Source organism: Hyperolius riggenbachi, chromosome 7, assembly GCF_040937935.1.
Source record: "Hyperolius riggenbachi isolate aHypRig1 chromosome 7, aHypRig1.pri, whole genome shotgun sequence".
Taxonomy (NCBI): domain Eukaryota; kingdom Metazoa; phylum Chordata; class Amphibia; order Anura; family Hyperoliidae; genus Hyperolius; species Hyperolius riggenbachi.
This window is the reverse complement of record NC_090652.1, coordinates 32,904,446-32,927,557: the sequence shown is the minus strand read 5'-3', so window position 1 is coordinate 32,927,557 and position 23,112 is coordinate 32,904,446. Positions and strand designations below refer to the sequence as shown.

At 45.9% G+C, this 23,112-nt stretch overlaps 1 protein-coding gene across 3 annotated transcripts in view; it reads right to left on the bottom strand.

The window, feature by feature from the left end:
* Nucleotides 1–20,547: 20,547 nt before the first annotated feature.
* Nucleotides 20,548–23,112, bottom strand: part of LOC137525465 (calcium-binding protein 5-like) — a 46,605-nt gene continuing 44,040 nt past the window's right edge. For all 3 annotated transcript variants that reach the window (XM_068246563.1, XM_068246564.1, XM_068246565.1), the window contains exons 6-7: nucleotides 21,791–21,938; nucleotides 20,548–20,774 (exon numbers count right to left, since the gene is read on the bottom strand). In XM_068246563.1, the coding sequence (XP_068102664.1) occupies nucleotides 20,749–20,774; nucleotides 21,791–21,938 (174 nt within the window). In that variant the 3' untranslated portion in view covers nucleotides 20,548–20,748. The remainder of the gene's footprint in view (nucleotides 20,775–21,790; nucleotides 21,939–23,112) is intronic.

Sequence of the window (23,112 nt, the reverse complement as noted above, 5' to 3'; positions counted from 1 at the left end):
TGCAGTGATTGGCCCAATGCCGGTGCCATTTTCCCGCCCACAAGACCATCTGCATCAAAAGGAGCAGCAGGCGGCTGTGATTGGCCGGTCTGGTGCCAGCACCCCCGGCCTGATTGGTCACAGCAGGTGCCTCCGGAATGAGGATGGGGATTTGGGGATGCTTGAATGAGGAGGGAAGTGTGTGTACCAGGAAGGCGGGGAGAGAGAGGCGCCGGGTGGCCCAAACAGTTTGTCCAAATTCTGCACCCGAGATTTATCCACCTGAATCACATGACTTTGGCGGCTTCATGGTAGGTCCTCCCCTGGCACTAACATTTTATATACTTTCATTTTAGGTACTTATTTATATGTAAATAACTCCCCAAGTGGTCTGTCATCTAACTCAGAATGGAGCACATTCTACAGCCTCAAACTTCATTTTTTAAAATAATAAAATGTGTTTGGCCGTGGAAGCAGCCCGAAGTGAATTGATACTAATCAGGGCTGGGCCGAGGCAGCAGAGGGAAGAGAGGCTCCAGCCTCAGGGCGCAGTGTAGGATGGGGCGCAGGGTGGGGCTGAGGCAGAGGTGAGAGAGGCTACAGCCTCAGGGCGCAGTGTAGGAGGGCGCACAACTCACTCAGCTATCATTCCTCTATTGTGTTTGAAGCAAAGCGTAATAAGAAAAACAGATACATGGCAGTGACTGCAAGCCAGATAACTAGAGGTTAGGGTGTTGGGGTCCCTAGGGCGCCTCTTAGTCTAATAGCAATCAGTGTGTGACGGCTGGGGTGGGAGGGGTGGAGGGGCGCACTTTGGTGTCTCAGCCTTGGGTGCTGGAGGACCTTGTCCCGGCTCTGCTGATGGTGAATAAAAGTATCTGAATATAGTTCTTACCGGTTGAGGAGAGTCTGGTCTCTGTAGAGCTGCTCTGAGATGTGATGAGGAGAAGGTCCAGCAGCCGTCTGAGAATTAGCAATGGAACAACGTCAGAGTTAAAGGGCTTGCATGCCAGGAATCTCCACTTTCATTTTACAGTACTATCGGCATCACAATATTTACATGACACACAAGCGCTAAGCGCTTGTGACTTATTGCGTGCTGCAGGCAAGAAATCACATGTCACCCCTCCCTGTACATACGCTCCTGGTATACACACATGCTATATGATACAATATTTAACCACTTCAGCCTACAGGGTTGAGATTTTTTTTACATCTGAGCAACTTTCACCTCCCATTCATTTGCCAATAACTTTATCACTACTCATCACAATGAATTGATCTATATCTTGTTTTTTCCGCCACCAATTAGGCTTTCTTTGGGGGGTACATTTTGCTAAGAGCCACTTTACTGTAAATGCATTTTAACAGGAAGAATAAGAAAAAATGGAAAAAATTCATTATTTCTCAGTTTTCAGCCATTATAGTTTTAAAATAATGCATGCCTCCATAATTAAAACTCACGTATTGTATTTGCCCATATGTCCCGGTTATTACACCGTTAAAATTATGTCCCTATCACAATGTATGGCGACAATATTTTATTTGGAAATAAAGGTGCATTTTTTCAATTTGCGTCCATCACTATTTAGAAGCCCATAATTTAATAAATCATATTGATATACTCCTTTGACATGCATATTTAAAAAGTTCAGACCCTTAGGTAACTATTTATGTTTTTGTTTTTGTTTTATAATTGTATTATTTTTTTTTTTATTAAAACTTGTATGTAGGTATTTTTTGGTGTGGGAGGTAAACAGGGGATTTTTAATGTTTACAAATGTATTTATTTATTTCAGTGTGTGTTTTTGCTGTAGTTTGCTATTTGGCCACAAGATGGCCACAGTCAAAAAGTCCTGGGAGCGATCGATCTCGCTCCCAGGAAGAAGAAAGAAGACCAGAGGTCAGAAAAGCCGCAGCGTCTGAAGAGACGCTGTCGGCTTTTCTCCGGGGGGGTCCGATCAGTGAAAGGGATTTATAATCCCTTTCACTGATCGCTGAGCTAACGGCCAGCACGGGGGGGGGGGGGGGGGGGCGCACGGGGGGCCCGCGGGAGCGCGTGTGACCCGCAGGAGTGCGCAGCCTACCTGGACGAAAATTTTCGTCCAGGTAAGGTGAATAAGGTGAAGTGGTTAAAGTGAACCTGAACTCTTGCACAAGACAGAAGGAAAACAAAGAGAAATGCACCCTGTATGTATTAAGAAAGTTTAGCCTTTCTAATTCCCCCCTCATCAGTGACTAATCACCACTGTAATTTGGTCTCTCAGCTGTGTCAGCTGGTTTCCTCTGCAGAGCAGCTAGTTTGTAAACACAGGATGTTAACCCCTTGTCTGCTTCGGTGAAAGCAGGAAGTAGACACACTGCAGATTTATTGCAGGATTTGTATAGGCTGTAACAAAGAAATGTTTTTCTTTAAAGGTTATTATGCTGTTGCTTATCTTTTAGAGCAGAGAGGAAGTTCTGAGTTCAGGTTAGATACTCACCTAAGACGGGGGATGGCTCTGGAGTACTTGTGTCCCAGAGTGCTTCTGAAGACGGGTTCATGCGTATTGCGCTTGCATGGGCGAGAACAGATTTCCGCATGCACAGTACGACTCCGCTCTTCCTTGGAAGTATCTATATAATGAATTGTGCGCTCTTAGTGTACAGTGTTCTCCCCAGGCTCTTTTAGCCGGGTGCTCCACCCGGCTAGTTTTGATGAGCACCCGGCTGTCATCAGCTCACCTCCTCCTATTCTGTAAGCATAATTGCTCACAGGAGCACTGGCCCTGCATTCTCTCATCTCGCCCCACCCGGCTATTATTTCATGCCACCCGGCTGGAAAAAAAACTCTGGGGAGAACACTGGTGTATATGTAATAACATACAATATATAATTGTGAACATCCAACTAAACAGCTCCTCACACAAGTCCACCTGAAAAAGATATATTTGGATCGCAGTCCTTTTTCACCAAACATATAGTGCATTAGTTATTCAATCTCACGGACGCTGCGCTCTCAATCAATATCCACCAGCCTCCAGCTTTCTGTGCCTTTGTACTCCGTTATACACATAAAAAAGAAAAGACAAACAAAAAAAACATGGTGTGACTCTGTAAAATAGATTTGACACCACCATGTGTAATCCAAATCCAGTGTGAACCCGCCACACACTCAGAACCCAGAGCTTCTCACCCTCTGTAATGACTGCCAGATCACAGACCGCACATGCACTTTATCACTAGTGATTATTCCATACTTCCTCCACCATCAACAACACTGCATTAAACACCGGGACACCTAGCCTTTCACCTTCTCTAGATGCTGCCAAGTTATAGAACAGCTACAGCATATGATAGGTTCCAGGCTTAAAGGGGCACTACAGCGAAAAACTGTAAAATTTAAAATATGTGCAAACATATACAAATAAGAAGTACATTTTTTTCCAGAGTAAAATGCGCCATAAATTACTTTTTTCCTATGTTGCTGTCACTTACAGTAGGTAGTAGAATTATGACAGAAGTGACAGGTTTTGGACTAGTCCATCTCTTTATAGGGGATTCTCAGGGAAATATTTATTTTCAAAAGCACTTAGTGAATGGCAGTTGCTCTGTCTAACTGCCAAAAAACTGTGTAGCGAGCAGGGAAGCTGGCCAGCATCATTGTTTAAATCCTTTTTAGGGAATATCTTTATAAAGAATAAAAGCCTTGCTGAGAATCCCCTATGAAGAGATGGAGTAGTCCAAAACCTGTCACTTCTGTCAAAATTCTATTATCTACTGTAAGTGACAGCAACATAGGAGAAAAGTAATTTATGGCTCATTTTACTCTGGAACAAAATGTACTTCTTATGTATATGTTTGCACATATTTTAAATTTTACAGTTTTTTCGCTGTAGTGCCCCTTTAATACATCTTCTCAACCACAGATTATACCATCTCCATAGTGCTTGTACTCTACCCAGCACCAGACCTAATAACAACTTGCGATTAGTCACAGGTGAGGGGGAATTACACAGGCTAAACTCTCTAAAAACATACAGGGTGTATTTCTCTGTGTTATCCTTCTGGCCTGTGCTAAAGTTCATGTCTTTAAGAGCATGAGAATGTAGTTCTTACCTGCTGAGGAGAAACGTGTCTTTGTTGTTCTCAGAAGTGGCATGTAGAGACTTGGACTCATTGAGAGCTGACTGGGACTAAGTGATGGAGGCTGACAGTTAAAGGGCTTCCTTCAAGGAATTTCCATGTAATTTAAATGTGCTGACGCCATAAAAACCAGGGTATTTACCTTTTTCACACCCCAGTCCCAGGACAAGTTCTAACATGTCAGCAATATATACTATTCAAAACTAAAAGCTAGCAAAGTGTATAACGATTTCCAGAAAAGGGAAAGTGAAACTAAATACAGATATTAGATAATGTTGTTTAAAGTTGCTAAACACATGGGGCTACTGGTGGAAGTGACAGACTTCCTGTTGCACCGAACACAATGAAGTTCATTCAGGATATTCCCGATTTTGTTCTACAGTATGTCTCCATGCCTCAGGCTGCTAACGGTTTGATTAAAAGCACCTATTAACCACTTGAGGACCTAGCCTTTACCCCCCCTTAAGGACCAGCGCTGTATTTTCAGATCTGTGCTGGGTGGGCTCTACAGCCCCCAGCACAGATCAGCTGGCATGCAGAGTGATCAGATCGCCCCCCTTTTTTCCCCCCTAGGGGGATGATGTGCTGGGGGGGTCTGATCGCTTCTGCATGCTGTGGGTGGCGGGGGGCACCTCAAAGCCCCCCTCCGCGGCGACATTCTCCCCCTCCCTCTTCTCCCTCCCTGCCCGAGAGATCGGAGGCTGCACAGGAACGGATCTGTCCTGTGCAGCCTCTAATAGGCTCCCCGCTGTCATGTGACAGCGATCCCCGGCCGCTGATGGGCCGGGGATCGCTGATCTACTACAACGCTGCTACTGTAGCAGCGTTGTAAAAATGTAAACAAAGCGGATTATTTCCGCTTGTGTTTACATTTCGATCGGCGGCCCGCAGGCTATTCACGGAGCCCCCCGCCGTGAATTGACAGGAAGGAGCCGCTCGCGCGAGCGGCTGCTTCATGATTAATTAGCCTGCAGCCGGCGACGCAAATCTGCCGACGTGCATTATGAGTGCGCGGTCGGCAAGTGGTTAATGGAGTAATTTTTAGCAAATGACTCGATAAGATCATTCTGATTAAAAGAAAATATTGCACTTAACCACTTGAGGGCCATAGGCTTACACCCCCCTAGTAAGCAGGCTATTTTTTACTAATTAGGCCACTACAGCTTTAAGGCCTCGCTGCAGAGTTGTACAACTCAACGCACAAGTGATTCCCCCACCCTTTTCTGCCCACCAACACAGATTTCTGTTGGTGGGCTTTGATTGCTCCCCCAGTGATTGTTTATTTATTTGTATATTTATTTATGTTTTTTTTTAAAAAAAGAAATATACCAATTTTTTGTATTACTTCTGTATCCCTCCCTCTCCCCGCCAGCCAATCACTGTGTTCGGCTGTCATAGGCATCAGCCTATGAGAGACGATCGCTCCTGTGTCTTCCAGGGGGACAGCCAAGTGACACGGCTGTCCCTAGTACAGCGCTGCCGTAGATCGCATCGCTTTACTGTGTATATAGACGGCAGTTTCGCTGTCTAACAGTCTCGTAGCGGAGAGCATTCAAGAGGAGATGTGCCCGCATCGATGCGCGATCTCCTGTAAACCGGCAATTGGCGTTGAGCGGTCCTAGGGCTGCCACCGCGTCCACTCTAATTGGCATGGAGCGGTCTTTAAGTGGTTAAAGTGGACCTGAACTCTTGCACAAGACAGAAGGAAAATATAGAGAAATGCACCCTGTATGTATTTAGAGAGTTTAGCATGTCTAATTCCTCCACATCTGTGTCTAATCCAGCAAGTGCAGAGATTGGCCAATGATGGAGCCCTGGCCCCGCCCGCCAGACTATCGGGCTCCAGTTAAACAGTTGTATGCTGATCCACTGCACAGTTCCTGCAGTTAGGAAAAGACACCCAGACCTGTTAAAAAGAAAGAAAAATTGGGACACATAGCTACCCATTTTATAAAAAAGAGAGTTTTATATTTTTGGGACACTTACTATTTTATGGCATTTTTCATCTTTGGATGTTACAACCCCCTTTAAGGGTGCATACCTTCCAACTTTTTGAGTTGAGAAAGAGGGACACTTAAGCTATGCCCCTGCCACACCCCTCAACACGCCCCCATCACACCCCTAGTCACGCATACCATAAGATTTCATAAGAAGAATATGTTGTTTTATAATTCAAACCACACTGGTCCTTTCTATCCTGGTTCATTTTCCTTCATAATAACATTTTAAAATTAGTACTATATCAATTTAACGATGGAAATAAAGTTAAGAGTCAATCAAACACATTTTTTAGTTGAGAAATATATATATTTACATAGAAAGAGGGAGAAAGTCCTGAAAGAGGAGGAAAAATGAGAAGGAAAGAGGGACAGAGGGACAGGGCTCCCAAAGAGGGACTGTCCTTCCGAAAGAGGGACAGCTGGGAGCTATGAGGGTGCTCCATAGACCTTTCACAGATACACATGGCAAAAGTGCTAGCCATTTTTGTAAACATTTAGGCTAATTTCACACCAGGACGTTGCGTTAGAGGGGGCGTTAAGGTCGCATAACGTCCCCCTAACTCAACGCCTGGTGTTGCTGGATCTGGACGTCAGAGTGAGCCGCGTTGTGCAGCTCACTCTGGCGTCAGTGATGCCGTGATGCGCACTCTTGTGCGCATGCGGCATCACGTGGTCCCGCCGGCCAATCGCCGCACAGGAAGCTCCAGGAAGTACACACTGCACGTCACAACGTGCAGTGCATATTAATTAGCCATGTGCCTGGCCAATCTCCGCACCTCCCCAACATTACTGAGCATGTGCAAGCAGTCTAACGCGGCTCAGCCGCGTCTAAAGTACTGCATGCAGTACGTTGCCTTGTGACGCAGCATTACAATGTAACGCAACGTGGGCACTGTGAACAGCCCCATTGATTTTTCATTACTGTGCGGTGGGCTGCGTTACAGGCTGCTCTAACGTGCGCCTGTAACGTCCCACTGTGAAACCAGCCTGAAGGTATAACATTTTTCATAAATTGCCCCCTTCCATGACTGACATATCAACCACACTTGATAGATTCTGTTGCGCAGGGCCCTAAAATTCCCATTGCCCCTTATCTGACTTGCGATTACCTTGTGGCAGGCTGTGGCAAGTCCCACTCCGTCAGTGGGGGTTTTGCCTGGCCCTCAGTGGCAGATTTGATTTGGTGGCCATCAGTGGCAGGTTCTGGGCACAGTTTGGTTCAGCTTTTGAAGTCCAACAGGCTTTACAATCACCCGAAAAAGAGCAGCAGATTCACTGTGATGAAGTCTTGCTTAACTCCAGTGCTCAGCAGGTCTCAGGGCTTTCCACAAACCTGTTTATTCTTCCCTGAGGAGATGTTCAGCTTAGGATGCACTCCCGGTAATCTGGATACATCTCAACCTCTTCTTGCAACATCTGCTGCGTACGGTTACCAGTGACATGTCCTCCTTGTGATCATCTGTATACAATCTCTTTGTAAATATGTCTATATTTACAAACCAGCTGCTAGCCATAAAAGGCACGCTCCCTCCTCCTGCCATTTAAAGAGTAACTTTAAACAATAATAAAAGCCAAAGTCCACTCTGTAAGTTTTATATTATTCGCTGTGGTGAAAAGCCAGCAGGCTCCTCGCAAGGCTTTCAGGTGGGACTGTGACATCATGCGACAGCGTTCATGTAAAAAGGGCGCCTCGGTAAATAGGGTGCTGGAGATAGGCGCTAGAGGAGTATCGGTAAAACTACCAATACTCTTCTAGATTTCCTATTCCTAATTCCTATGGTAGAATATCGGTAATTTTTTCAAGATTTTACTTTGACCTAAACTATCCTAACCCTAACACAAGCCTTCTTGATGCCTGACCATAACCGATCCCTCCTGGTGATGCGTAATCCTAAGGACCACTTCAGTGGTGCAGCTAGTGACTATGGGGCCCCATAGCAAAATTGATATGGGGCAATCAGGTTTAGGCACTCTTAAAGAAAACCTGAACTGAAAATGAAAAGTGAAAATAAGCATACACAAGTCATACTTACCTTCCATGTAGGCTACTCCTCAGTGTCTTTCTCCCCTGTCCCGCGTCCTGTTTGTTCACTGTGATCAAGGGAATTTTCCGTCCTCCATTTTGAAAATGGCCATTACCCATAACAGCTTCCTGGTCAGCACACAATTAAACTGTAACATCGCCCACTTGAGCCATAGGGAAACATGGACATTACCTGGTACAACAGTCTTCCTCTCAGCTATAACTGACAGCAACTGATATTTTACTGACAGCAACTGATATATTTCAGATCTGACAAAATATTGTCAGAACTGGAAGGAATCATTGTCAGAAGAAAATGGTGAGCTTCTGAGAGGAACTGATGGCAAGGTAACTATGTAATGTTCATTTGAAGTTACCTCATGTGTTTATTTTAAATAATTTTACTCAGTACAGGTTCTCTTTAAGCAATGCCACCTGCCCCTGTCCTATGGACATAAGTTGACTGGGCAATTTACATTTCCAGGCAATGTACAATGTGTTTAGTCCATGGGCACTGAGACAAGGTCAGAGGGTGGAGAAACAAAGGAAAGTTAATAGAGAACAAATCAAGTAACACCTGGGCCTCCTCCTCTCCAGGGCCCCATAGCAGTTGCTATGGCTATTGTTACGCCCCTGGGTCCCTTTACCCCTGCCAATGTCTAGCCCTAAGGAACCCGCCTGGCAATAGCTAACCCTAAGACATCCCCCTCTTGCCGAAGCCTAACCCTAAGACATCCACCCTTGCCGATGCCTAACCCTAAGACATCTCCCCCTTGCCTATGCCTAAACCTAAGACATCTCCCTCTTGCCTAACCCTAAGACATCCCCCCTTGCCTAACCCTAAGACATCCCCCCTTGCCGATGCCTAACCCTAAGACATCTCCCTCTTGCCTAACCCTAAGACATCCCCCCTTGCCGATGCCTAACCCTAAGACATCTCCCTCTTGCCTAACCCTAAGACATCCACCCTTGCCGATGCCTAACCTTAAGACATCCCCCCTTGCCTAACCCTAAGACATCCCCCCTTGCCGATGCCTAACCCTAAGACATCTCCCTCTTGCCTAACCCTAAGACATCCCACCTTACCCATGCCTAACCCTAAGACATCTCCCTCTTGCCTAACCCTAAGACATCCCCCCTTGTCTAACCCTAAGACATCCCCCCTTGCCGATGCCTAACCCTAAGACATCTCCCTCTTGCCTAACCCTAAGACATCCCCCCTTGCCTATGCCTAAACCTAAGACATCTCCCTCTTGCCTAACCCTAAGACATCCCCCCTTGCCTAACCCTAAGACATCCCCCCTTGCCGATGCCTAACCCTAAGACATCTCCCTCTTGCCTAACCCTAAGACATCCCCCCTTGCCGATGCCTAAACCTAAGACATCCCCCCTTGGTGATGCCTAACACTAAGGCTGTTTACACTTTATACAATTTTCCTTTCTGATCGTTGGGAAATTTCCCGTTGCGAGATAATCTCCAATGTGCTCAATTTCAAACATGTTCGATCTGCTTTGTACACATACTAGATGAAACTCAGCCAAGGCAGCCAATAACAGCCGTTTGTGCCAAGAATCTAGTGTGTGAAAAGTGGCCCTCAACACTTCAGCCAATGATTAATCTGGCCAAGCACCGACCGAGAGCATTGTTCTTCCCATTCACTTCTCCCGTCATGTGATGTCACGCTCATGCTGCTACGTCGTCCCTCTGTCCTCCAACTACGACTCAAGGACCCTTTCCTTCCACTAATGTCTAACCCTAAGGAACCCTCATGGCAATGGCTAGCCCTAAGACATGCCCCCTTGCTGATGCCTAACCCTAAGACATCTCCCCCATCAATGCTCTGTTGTTTTATAGCAACAGAGCACGTCTGCAAGCTAGCGATGTGTGTGTACAACCTCCACCTCTTTTGGAGAGACAAGTCCCTCTTTGGGAACCCTGTCCATTTGTCCCTCTTTCTTCCTTATTTGTCCCTCTTTTAGGACTGATGTAGAGATCTAAGTAAATATATCTACTGAAAAATATGTTTAATTGACTCTAAACTTTATTCCCATCCTGTATACTGATATATTTCTTATTTTCAAATGTTAATATGAAGGCAAATGAACCAGGATAGAAAGGGCTAGTGTGGTTTGAATTATAAAACAACATATTTTTCTTATGAAATCTGTATGGTATGCCTGGCTAGGGGTGTGACGGGGGCATGATTAAAGGTTAATGGGCATGGCTAGAGGTGTGGCTTAAGTGTCCCTTTTTCTTATATCAAAAAGTTGGGAGGTATGCAGTTGCACAAAAAATGCAGCAGGCAGGGCAATTGCCCCACACGGTTTCCATCAGTTAACCAAGTACCTAGAGGTTTGCAATCGGGATCAAATCTCCAAATGCTAGGGCCGGATTTAGGTCAAGGCCACCTAGACCATGGCCTAGGGCACCACAGAAGCAAGGACACCAAAGCAGCAGGCTAAACTGGTGCAAAATTTGTAAGCTTGCAAATGCTGCAGTGCAGGGAAATCAGGGGAGCGCCTGACTGCGGTACTCTGCTGCTAGCCACATTACAGCACCCACCCTGCTCTTTGTGCATGTTGCCATTATAGCGGGCAGCTATGGACTTAGGCAGGATTGCAGAGTAGCAAGTGTAGGAAGTGGAATAGCAGCCAGTCACTCACATCTCCGCTTGTCTCCAGTGTAGACGCTTCCTCTTCCCCTCTGACTCGCTTGTAACATGTCGATACGTCAAATGTGAGAGATGCCGATTGGAGGGATAGATGTACAGCGATGGTTGATGGACACAGAGGGGAAGCGGAAGCTTCTATGCTGGAGATGAATGGAGATGTGAGTGACACTGACGGCTGCTGCGTTGTGAAGGCGAGCTGGCTACCTATACTGAAAGGGGGGAGTGGGAAAGGGAGAGATTATAGGAGTCATCTGCCTACCTATACTGGAGGGGGAGGGTCATCAGGCTACCTATACTAGATAGAAGGGGTCATCAGGCTCCCTATACTGGTGGGAGGGGAGTCATCTGGCTACCTATACTAGAGGGAAGGGGGGAGGGGTCATCTGGCTACCTATACTGGGGGGAGGGGAGTCATCTGGCTACCTATACTGGAGAGAAAGGGGGAGGAGTCATCTGGCTACCTATACTAGAGGGAAGGGGGGAGGGGTCATCTGGCTACCTATACTGGTGGAAGGGGAGTCATCTGGCTACCTATACTAGATGGAAGGGAGGAGGAGTCATCTGGCTACCTATACTGGTGGGGGGGAGTCATCTGGCTACCTATAGTTACATAGTTACATAGTTACATAGTTACTTTGGTTGAAAAAAGACATACGTCCATCGAGTTCAACCAGTACAAAGTACAACTCCAGCCTGCTCCCTCACATATCCCTGTTGATCCAGAGGAAGGCGAAAAAACCCTTACGAGGTAAAAATTCCTTCCCGACTCCAGATGGCAATCAGATAAAATCCCTGGATTAACATCATTGGCATTACCTAGTAATTGTAGCCATGGATGTCATTCAACGCAAGGAAAGCATCTAAGCCCCCTTTAAATGCAGGTATAGAGTTTGCCATAACGACTTCCTGTGGCAATGCATTCCACATCTTAATCACTCTTACTGTAAAGAACCCTTTCCTAAATAAATGGCTAAAACGTTTTTCCTCCATGCGCAGATCATGTCCTCTAGTCCTTTGAGAAGGCCTAGGGACAAAAAGCTCATCCGCCAAGCTATTATATTGCCCTCTGATGTATTTATACATGTTAATTAGATCTCCTCTAAGGCGTCTTTTCTCTAGACTAAATAAACCCAGTTTATCTAACCTTTCTTGGTAAGTGAGACCTTCCATCCCACGTATCAATTTTGTTGCTCGTCTCTGCACCTGCTCTAAAACTGCAATATCTTTTTTGTAATGTGGTGCCCAGAACTGAATTCCATATTCCAGATGTGGCCTTACTAGAGAGTTAAACAGGGGCAATATTATGCTAGCATCTCGAGTTTTTATTTCCCTTTTAATGCATCCCAAAATTTTGTTAGCTTTAGCTGCAGCGGCTTGGCATTGAGTACGATTATTTAACTTGTTGTCGATGAGTACTCCTAAGTCCTTCTCCAAGTTTGATGTCCCCAACTGTATCCCATTTATTTTGTATGGTGTTAGACCATTGGTACGACCAAAATGCATGACTTTACATTTGTCAACATTGAATTTCATCTGCCATGTATGTGCCCATATAGCCATCCTATCCAGATCCTGTTGCAATATAACACTATCTTCCTCAGAGTTGATGATTCTGCACAATTTTGTATCATCTGCAAAAATAGCAACATTGCTCACTACTGTATCCACTAGGTCATTAATAAATAAATTGAAGAGCACTGGACCCAGTACAGACCCCTGTGGGACCCCACTGCTAACAGTCTCCCATTTTGAGTATGATCCATTGACCACAACTCTTTGTTTTCTGTCCATTAGCCAGTTCCCTATCCAAGCACACAGACTCTTCCCCAGTCCTTGCATCCTCATCTTTTGCACCAGACTTTTGTGGGGAACAGTGTCGAATGCCTTAGCAAAGTCTAAGTATATCACATCTACAGCATTCCCAATATCCACATTAGCGTCCACTACCTCATAAAAGCTGAACCGGACCTGTCTTTAGTAAACCCATGTTGATGCTGAGAAATAAGATTATTTTCTACTATGAAGTCATGTATAGTATCTCTTAGTAACCCCTCAAATAGTTTGCATACAACTGATGTTAAGCTTACAGGTCTATAATTTCCTGGATCTGATTTTTTGCCCTTCTTAAATAATGGGAAAACGTGGGCTGTACGCCAATCCACTGGGACTCTGCCAGTTGCAAGAGAGTCACAAAAGATAAGATAAAGGGGTTTATCTATAACTGAACTTAATTCCCTTAGGACCCGAGGATGCATGCCATCCGGGCCAGGTGCCTTGTCTATTTTTAATTTATTTAGTCTTGCCTTTACTTCTTCCTGCGTTAAGTATTTAATATTACAGTTAGAAGATTGAGACTCTTCCGCCTCTGTAATTTGCAACAGTGCTGTTTCCTTTGTAAAGACAGAAGCAAAGAAAGCATTTAATAACTCTGCCTTACCTTGGTCATCCACCATTGAGTTCCCACCCTCATCCTTTAGGAGTCCTATACAGTCAACCTTTCTTTTTTTAGAGTTGATGTACTTGTAAAACTTTTTTGGGTTAGATTTGATATCCCTAGCGATTTGATTTTCAGCTTCGATCTTTGCCAGCCTAATTTCTTTTTTACAATTTTTATTGCACTCCTTATAATTGCTTAGTGCAGTCTCGGTCCCCTCCTGTTTTAGGACCTTATAGGCATTCTTTTTCCTCTTCATTTTATCTTTAACCTTTCTATTCATCCATAGAGGCCTTTTTTTATTCCTAGACATTTTGTTTCCATATGGGATATACATACTACAATATTGATTGAGAATACGTTTAAAAGCTTGCCATTTCCCTTCAGTGTCCTCCCCTTGTAGTACATTATCCCAGTTCACCAAACCCAGTCCCCCCTTCCCTCTACTATAGTAGAGGGAAGGGGGGAGGAGTCATATGGCTACCTATACTGGTGGGAGGGGAGTCATCTGGCTACCTATACTAGAGGGAAGGAGGGGGGGAGTCATCTGGCTACCTATACTGGTGGAGGGGAGTCATCTGGCTACCTATACTGGAGGGAAGGGGGGAGGGGTCATCAGGCTCCCTATACTAGAGGGAAGGGGGGAGGGGTCATCTGGCTACCTATACTGGTGGGAGGGGAGTCATCTGGCTACCTATACTAGAGGGAAGGAGGGGAGGAGTCATCTGGCTACCTATACTGGTGGAGGGGAGTCATCTGGCTACCTATACTGGAGGGAAGGGGGGAGGGGTCATCAGGCTCCCTATACTAGAGGGAAGGGGGAGGGGTCAACTCGCTACCTATACTGAAGGGGGGTGGCTGGTGACAGTGGCCTTGGGCAATAAAGAGTACAAATCCGGCCTTGCCAAATGCTGATAGTGGGAAAGAGCCCTTATAGGAATGCAGACAAAATAGCAAGTTACCAGAGAAGAGAGGATGATACCGTCACCCCAGTGTACTTTGACTTGCTGGCAGGAAAATGTCCTACGAGTGTAAAATTAATTAAAAAAATCTTAACTTAACTCTCTGAAATGTGGTGTTGGATAAACACTGAGCTGTAACGTGTGATAATTAACATGAGAAATTCAACGTGAATCTCAAGAAAATGTTATCCATTCACCTAATCCAAGAGAAAACACTGACGCTCCTCTGGTTACACTATCATTCTCTTGTTATGTTGTGTCAGCACATTATACAGCAGGTACATTATTACATAAAGGCAGTAAATGAAGTTACAACAAAAGGACGTAGGTGAAGTGGAGAACTCAGTCCATAAGAGCTTGCAATCTAATTGGCAGGGGAAAACTGGTTGCAATAGGTTGGGGGGGGGTGCAACAGCACTTTGGGTGATGGGAGTGAGCAGTGGGGTAACTACAATTCATGGGGCCCCCAGCAAAACTTTGATGGGGCCCCCAGGAGCATAACTAGGTCCCCCCAGGCCCCCCTGCAGAAATTCTGGGGGCCGCAGCATGAGGGGAAAGCCATGCTGCACTTCGGCGGGGAGATACATACCTTGCGTGCGCTCCAGCGTGGACGTTCCTCTCTCTCTAGCCTCTCTGACGCAACTTCCTGTGTAAACAGGAAGTCACGTCAGACACTAGAGGGAGAAACGTCCTCGTTGGAGTGCACGGCAGGTATGTAGCTGCCGCTGCCCAGCCGCTGCACAGATCAAGGTATTGATGCTGGAGGGGAGCGCAGAGGGGAGAGCCCGAGGTGAGGGGAGGGGACGGTCCCCCCTCCTCGCCGAAGTGCAGCATGGCTTTCCCCTCATGCTGCGACCCCTCCAGCCCCCCAAAATGGCCCTGTGCGGGCCCCCCCACGAGGGCAGGGGCTGCAGGGCCTATTTTTCGCACCCCTTCCCTTGCCTCCTCTTGGTGCCCTTCACAGCCTTGGGGCCCAAGGGCAGGGCCGGGACAAGGTCCTCCAGCACCCAAGGTTGAGACACTAAAGTGTGCCCCCCAATCCCTCCCACTCCAGCCGTCACACACTGGTTGCTATTAGACTAAGAGGCACCCCAGGACCCCCAACCCTCCCAACACCTTAATCTCTAGTTATCTGGCTTGCAGTCACTGCCATGTATCCCCTTTCTTTATTTATCTCTGCATCAAACACAATAGGGGAATGATAGCTGAGTGAGTTTTGGCCCCTCCGACGCTGCGCCCTGAGGCTAGAGCCTCTCTTGCCTCTGCCTTGGCTCCACCCTGCGCCCCCTCCTACACTGCGCCCTGAGGCTAGAGCCTCTCTTGCCTCTGCCTCGGCCCCGCCATGCACAAGGGTCATAAAACAAGTGCGTAGCCACAAAAACAAGCGTAGCCACAAAAACGCCTGATCTGAAGGATGGTCCCCTGTATCAGAGGAAGGGAAGTTTAGTAGTTGTGGCCCCCACAGCTCTGGGCCTTCCTGTAATCGCAGGAGCTGCTCCCCTCTAGCTACACCCCTGGGAGTCAGGTTTTAGGAATTGAATAGTTAAAGTGTACCTGTAGGGACAAAAAGTTCCCCATTCACACAAGGACTTGAATCCTCACGCCTGTGCATTAGCACCAAGCTGTTCAGACCTGGCTTTTTAGCCCAAGCCCGAGCGGCTCCGTGTTACTGCGCAGGCACAGTGCGGCCGCACTCATCTGCCAGAGCCGGATCAGAAAGCCACTACTGCGCCTGTGCTGGACCGGGGAAGGTAAATGTTGCAGGCGCTGCTGCATCTGCACAACAGCCTGCATACTTTTGTCTGTATTTTAGGGCTGTCAGTGCTGGATCCCTGAGGCTTAGGAGGAAGGGGGAAGCCTCATTAAGATCCAGAGGCTTCCCCCTCCCAAGGTAAGTATCCCCCAGGTAGGTGGGGGGTTGTTAAAGTTTCTATTTAAGGTATTAGAGGCAGAGGATCAGCAGGACAGCCAAGCAATACAGTATGTATTATTTAAAAGGAGATAAACATGTCAGCCTCCATATCCCTCTCACCTCGGCTTCCCTTTAAAGAACAAGTGACACCCATGCTAACCTAGAAATAAAAAGCACATATATAAGTAGATAAATACTACTTCTACTTGCATAACAGATGTATTGTGCTATCCACGTAATGATTCCTGGGAATTTTATAAAGGAAAAGCAGAAAATCCTTTTCTAGGCAGTGGCCATCTTGCCAAGCTAATGCTGACATCATATCCTCCCTGACTCTTGTTTCCCCCCCTCCTTTCTCTTGCTCATTGTGTATTCATTAGCTGCCCTCCTCCCAGAGTCTTTTTTTTTATTTGCACATCCAATCGCTGAGTCACCTCAGCCTTGCTTGTAAACACAAGTGACCAGCTAGGCAAGGAAATAAATGGAAGAGGAGGAATATATTATAGATAAAAAGAACTCCCAGCATTCAAAAGAACTCCCAGCATTGAACTTTTTGGCACTGTTTGGCACTAGAGCCAGGGCTCCTAAGGTATATGATGACTCCACACCATAATAGCAGAAAAAGTTTTGAATGCAGGATTAGCATCTTTATCACTTAATACATTCAGACCAGTTGCTGTTGAAATTTGATTTTTATGGTGACAATACTGCTTTAAACTGAGCCTAATCAGATAAGAGTCTGTAATATGAATCTGGGGTTTACTGGGAGACCGGAGTTATAGTTTAACTTTACAAACATCTATAAAAACGGAAAAGGTCCATTTAGGATGGTGTGACCCTCGCATAGCAACCCCAATTTAATGCGCTGCCCAGGTGACAATGACAACGGATGAGACACTTTCTTCTGCACGGAAAGTAGGTCACTTCTCGGTTCAGGAGAAAATCCGTCTCAGCAATCAGGAGGTACAAGGCGTTTTCATCCGCAGATAGCGAGCGGCTTAAACCTCAGACAGGAAGCAATTATTCAGTCATTCTTCAGGAATACGCCGTACGGGCGCGGACTTCTCTCACAAGCCACAAACCTATGATAGTTACCGGGCGACACTCTTACGAAAAGTTAAAGAAAGAGAAAGTTTACTGAATGTAACTTACTGATTAAAATTGCTTATATTTTACAATAGCTGAGATGGCCAGATTCCAAAGGACTTCTCTGGTTGAACTCGATGGACGTATGTCTTTTTTCAACCAAAAATAAAAAACATAACTACCAGTATGTAATATTCATTTACACATTAATTATTAAAAAAAAAATCTGTAAGAAAAAAAAACTAGCCCCTTCTCCCAAGTGATGCCTAACCTTAAAACCACCCTCCACCAATGCTTTACCTTATCCCCCCCCCCCCTTCCACAATCCCGCATATATACATGCCCCATTTGCTGCAGAAAAATGAAAAATATCGAGCACCACAGAAGTTTGGGCACCGCCATAGACGCCCATACAAATAATGACTATGGGGAAAATGTGGGTGCTGGAGACTGGAGATTTTACTACTTCCTTCTGAATATGTAGGGGGTCCAAATGAGACTCAGGAACAGACACCCCCTTATTATTAAAGGGGCTCTAAAATTCCACAAGCGTGCAAGCAGTTACTCCCACCTCCTCTTGGGTACCAAATGCGAGCTTGAGCCCCTTGTCCTTGACTTGGATGAGGGCTTCAGGGTCGGCGCTATAATTAAGGCGAGGGGGGCAAATGCTCCCAGGCCCCAGAGTCCAGACCATAAGGGCCGGTTCTAGACTTTTTGCTGCCTGAGGCAAACTTGTGAGATGTGCCTCCCCTTCCCGATTTGGAATGATCGCACAGCACCCGATAATTTACTCTGCTTCATTTAGTTCTCACATGACATGCTACAGCTCAACACAATAACACACTGGCTGGCTGTGAGTCTGTGACAAACACACTGCCCACCCTCAGCCAATCGGCCATCCTCCATTCCTCCCTAGTCAGGACAGCAGTGCCACCTCCTCCATTCTGCTGTGCAAGTTAAATTAAGCACTGCTGCTCTCCTTCCTCCCCTATCCTCACTCACTGTCAGACTCCTCACACAGCCCACCAAGCTGCTTTTCCCCAATAATTACCTCTTCAGCTCGCTCTCCTCTTGCTTCTCCTCCTACTCTGACTACATGCTGTCACAAAAGAGCCGTGTCACTTACAGTAGGCAGTAGAAATCTGACAGAAGCAGCAGGGTTTGGACAAGTCCATCTCTTCATAGGAGATTCTATGGGATTTATTTATTTTCAAAAGCACTTAGTGAATGGCAGTTGCTCTGTTCAACTGCCAAAAAACTGTGTAGCGAGCAGGGAAGCTGGCCAGCATCATTGTTTAAATCCTTTTTAGGGAATATCGTTATAAAGAATAAAAGCCTTGCTGAGAATCCCCTATGAAGAGATGGACTAGTCCAAAACCTGTCACTTCTGTCAGATTTCTACGACCTACTGTAAGTGACAGCAACATAGGAGAAAAGTAATTTATGGCTCATTTTACTCTGGAAAAAAACATAATTTTCATTGTCTATGTTTGCACATATTTTACATTTTAAAATGTTTTGTCATAGTGCACCTTTATATATTTATATTGCATTTATAATAAAAGACTTCTAAAAGTCATTCATTTTCTCAGCTACACCTACTATTCAGCCACACAGAATGCATCCTAGCTTTCTGAAGAGTCGCTACTACTGTTCATATAGCCAGATAAATAGAGTGTGTTTTAACTGTTTTTATCCGCAGGTATTAGAATCAGCGATAGTAGGTCATCTGTCCTTCTACAGAGGTGGTGGCAGCTTTGTACCCGGAAATAGTGTGTAAATTTGTGTTACTGTAGTTCGCAAGCCCCTTCTAGCCTGTCTGCTGCCAAAATTCCAACGGTTCCAGCTCATCATTTGCGTCCAAGAGGTTGGACAGTCTGTGGGTTGGAATACATTGAAAGGCACTGAGTGGTCTGGCCACAAGGGGGCCTGTGATACATGCTGTTAGTGTAAACACACAGTACAAACATGCTGCCCCTGTAATCTCTGCGCCTGATTATTATTATTATTTAGTATTTATATAGCGCCAACATATTACGCAGCGCTATACAGTGTATGAATATATATATATATATATCTTGTCACTAACTGTCCCTCAAAGGAGCTCACAATCTATTCCCTACCATTGCCATATGTCTATATTATGTAGTGTAAGTACTGTAGTCTAGGGACAATTTTTAGGGGGAGCCAATTAACTTATCTGTATGTTTTTGGAATGTGGGAGGAAACCGGAGTGCCCGGAGGAAACCCACGCAGAAACACAGAGAGAACATACAAACTCTTTGCAGATAGTGCCCTGGCTGGGATTTGAACCAGGGACCCAGCGCTGCAAGGCGAGAGAGCTAACCACTACGCCACCGTGCCACCACGCAAATGTTTCACCTTGCTTCACGAGAGAACCGGCCCTGCCCCTCAAGAATCTACCATTTAAAAAATGAATTTGTCCTGCGTGTGTGGTGCGGCTGGTGGTGGTGTGGCAGCAGCGGCAAGCAGGGGAAGGAGGCTCATCTGCCCATATGCAGAGCAGTGTGCAAGGTAAGGCTACGGTATAACTCTGTAATGTCATTATGTTCAAATATAGTAAACTGTGCGTGTCACTTGTGTTTTCAGTTTTAGAAGGTTCCTTACTCTCTCACACTTGCTACTGTGAGGACATGCTGCCTAATTATGTTATATGGGGACATGCTGCCTAATTATGTTATTTGGGGACATGCTGCCTAATTATGTTATTTGGTGACATGCTGCCTAATTATGTTATTTGGGTACATGCTGCCTAATTATGTTATTTGGGTACATGCTGCCTAATTATGTTATTTGGGTACATGCTGCCTAATTATGTTATTAGTGGACATGCTGCCTAATTATGTTATTTGGGGACATGCTGCCTAATTATGTTATTTGGGTACATGCTGCCTAATTATATTATTTGGGTACATGCTGCCTAATTATGTTATTAGTAGACATGCTGCCTAATTATGTTATTTGAGGACATGCTGCCTAATTATGTTATTTGGGGACATGCTGCCTAACTATGTTATTTAGGAGACATGTAGTTATTATTGACACTAAATGACTAACCTATGGCCACACCCATTTCATACTGATCATGCTCCAGTCTGGCCATTCTCCTAGGTTTTTTGTGGGGGTGTCTTTCACCCCAGATCCACACCTCTCAGCTCTCTTTCATAGTTCCCAGGCATGATGATTACACACATTTTGGCAGGAAGTACAAATCACATAAATGAATCCCTTTATCGACAATAACTGATCATTTCCTCTGGTGTTGTGGAGCACGGCTGCTATTCTTGGTTATCTTATATTTACTACAACATAATTCACACTTGGACACAAAGCTACAAAAAACGGTTTATTAATTTACATTTTAGCTCTGCAGAAGGCAGGGAAGAGCCCAGGAACATGGATATTATATATAACACCGGAGGAAGGGACCCTTTCAGGTTCTAGACTGTTAGAAATGTTGGCTTGAGACATCCTGTGTAGTATTCGGCATGGAGGGGAAGTTGGCATCTGTGTCAGGCCGGTAAAGGTCAGAGGTCAACGTGACATCATCCGGACGAACTCTGTAAAAGGAGAGGTAAGCGTCAGAAGGGGGCGGAGATGTGGGAGGCGGCGGAAATGTTCCAATAAAGATACCCATACATCTAGCGATGATGAGTAGATTCTACCAAGAGACAAATCGCTCTCTCTGACCGAATGTGAATAGAGAGAGATCAGTCGGCTGTCCATACACCGCAGGCCGATTCCCAATACATTTCAGTATGAAATCTCTCGGGAATCGGCCTTGTGACGCCGCATCTGCTGCCACGCTGCTGTTCCCCTAATGTCCTGTGTCGCGGTGCCCGTCTGTCTTCCAAATCCACCGCTCTTCAATTAGCCCCATACATGCCGGTGTGACGCGTGTGTGATGTCACACATTTGTCGCGTGTTATGCACCGCAGCGTGTATGGGGCTAATGAAGGAGAGGCAGATTCAGAAGATGGATGGGCAACGAGACACATGACGGGTAATGTGTAAATGCACACACATTCATACATCCGCTGCTCATCCCGAGAGAGCTTTCCGCTACCGCTGTGCACCCGATCGACCACAACGACCCGACATCTTGCAGCAGGTCCGACCAGGGCCGGGCCGAGGCATAGGCTGGAGAGGCTCCAGCCTCAGGGCGCAGTGTAGGAGGGGGCGCAGAATTCATTCAGCTGTCATTCCTAATTGTGTTTTGAAGCAGAAATATATAAGAAAAGGGGATACATGGCAGTGACTTCAAGCCAGTTAACTAGATATTAAGGTGTTGGGGAGGTTGTGGGCCCTGTGGCGCCTCTAAGTCTAATAGCAATCAGTGTGTGATGGCTGGGGTGGCAGGGATGGAGGGGCGCACTTTGGTGTCTCAGCCTTGGGTGCTGGAGGACCTTGTCCCGGCTCTGGGTCCGACTGATATATGCGACCATTTTCAGAACAAAATTGGTTGCATTATTGATTGGGCATGCTCTGATTTTCATCCGATTATAATAATCAATCGGATGGTGGATCCGCCGCCAAGTTGCCTGATGTATGGCCACCTTAAGAGATCTGATCTCACCTTCGAAATCCACCGTCCCGTCTCCATTCAGATCAGCTTCTCTCACCACATCCGCAATCTCGCTATTGGTCAGCTTCTCTCCCAGAAGCCTTTGCATGGCTTGCTGCAGCTCTTCTAGGGTAATTTCCCCATCGCCATTAGCATCAAACTGCCAGGAACAAGGAAGGGAAATGTTAAGAGTTTTGGTGTAAATTAACATCATTATTATTATTATATCATCAGAAATGAAAATGGAACTGTAGTGAAAATAGCATAATTAATAAAATGGCTTATTTTTCACAGTATTCTTTTATAAATCATTTAGTCAGTGCTTGCCTCCCCCTGATTTTAATTCTGAAATTTATCACAGGCGGCAACACCTTTAGTCCTGTCAGGTGCATCTCTGCGGAATGCTTGTTCCTGAGAACTCCGAAGCCAGTGAAAATAATGCCTGGTCTCCCAGAATGCTCTGGGGGGATAATTCCGCATAGCTAAACAGCCGAACCTAAACATCACTGGGAGGGCGGGGCTACATACATACTAATATACAGCTGTATCTAGATCTAGATGCTTAAACCAAGTAATTACAATAAAAGTGGGTATCCTGAATAACTTACTGCATTCTATTATGTGTCACTACAGGGCCTCTTTAATTTTTTTCTTTTTGAAGGATAAGGCAAGGTAATTTTTGAATATTTATATAAGCACTGTTGCACATTCTTGACCAAGCAAAACTCCAAAAGGCTTCCAAAAAACTATTAGAACTAGCAAGCAGGGCCGGTTCTAGTAACAGTGGGTTCCACGGGGAAAAAACAAGCAGGGGGCCCCCCAGTAGACACCCCCAACCAAAAAGCGGCAGTAGGGACCCTTTGTTGCAGTCAAATTTCTCCCAGGGCTCCTGAGCCATGGGCTGACACTCCATGGTTCTGGTGAAGACTCTGCAGGGCTCCTGGGGAGCAACAGTTAAGTTGGGGGGGAGACACCTTGGGAGCCCTACAGGATCTGGGGCCCTGGGGAAATTGCCCCCTTTGCCTCTATGGTAGCGCCGGCCCTGCTAGCAAGTCAAACAGCTGCAACCAGGGATGGAGCAGGAATGACAGTATGGGCCGAGGACTGGGAAGCTTCTATGGTGTCCACAGCCTTTCCTCTACCTAAGGATGTATGAATCCTAAAGTGAATTTTTCACATCTGATGCTCTTTAAAGGGAACCTAAACTGAGAAGGATGTGGATTTTTCCTTAATAATAATAATACCAGTTGCCTGACTCTCCTGATGATCCTGTGTCTCTAATACCTTCAGCCACAGCCCCTCAACAAGCATGCAGATCAGGTGCTCTGACTGAA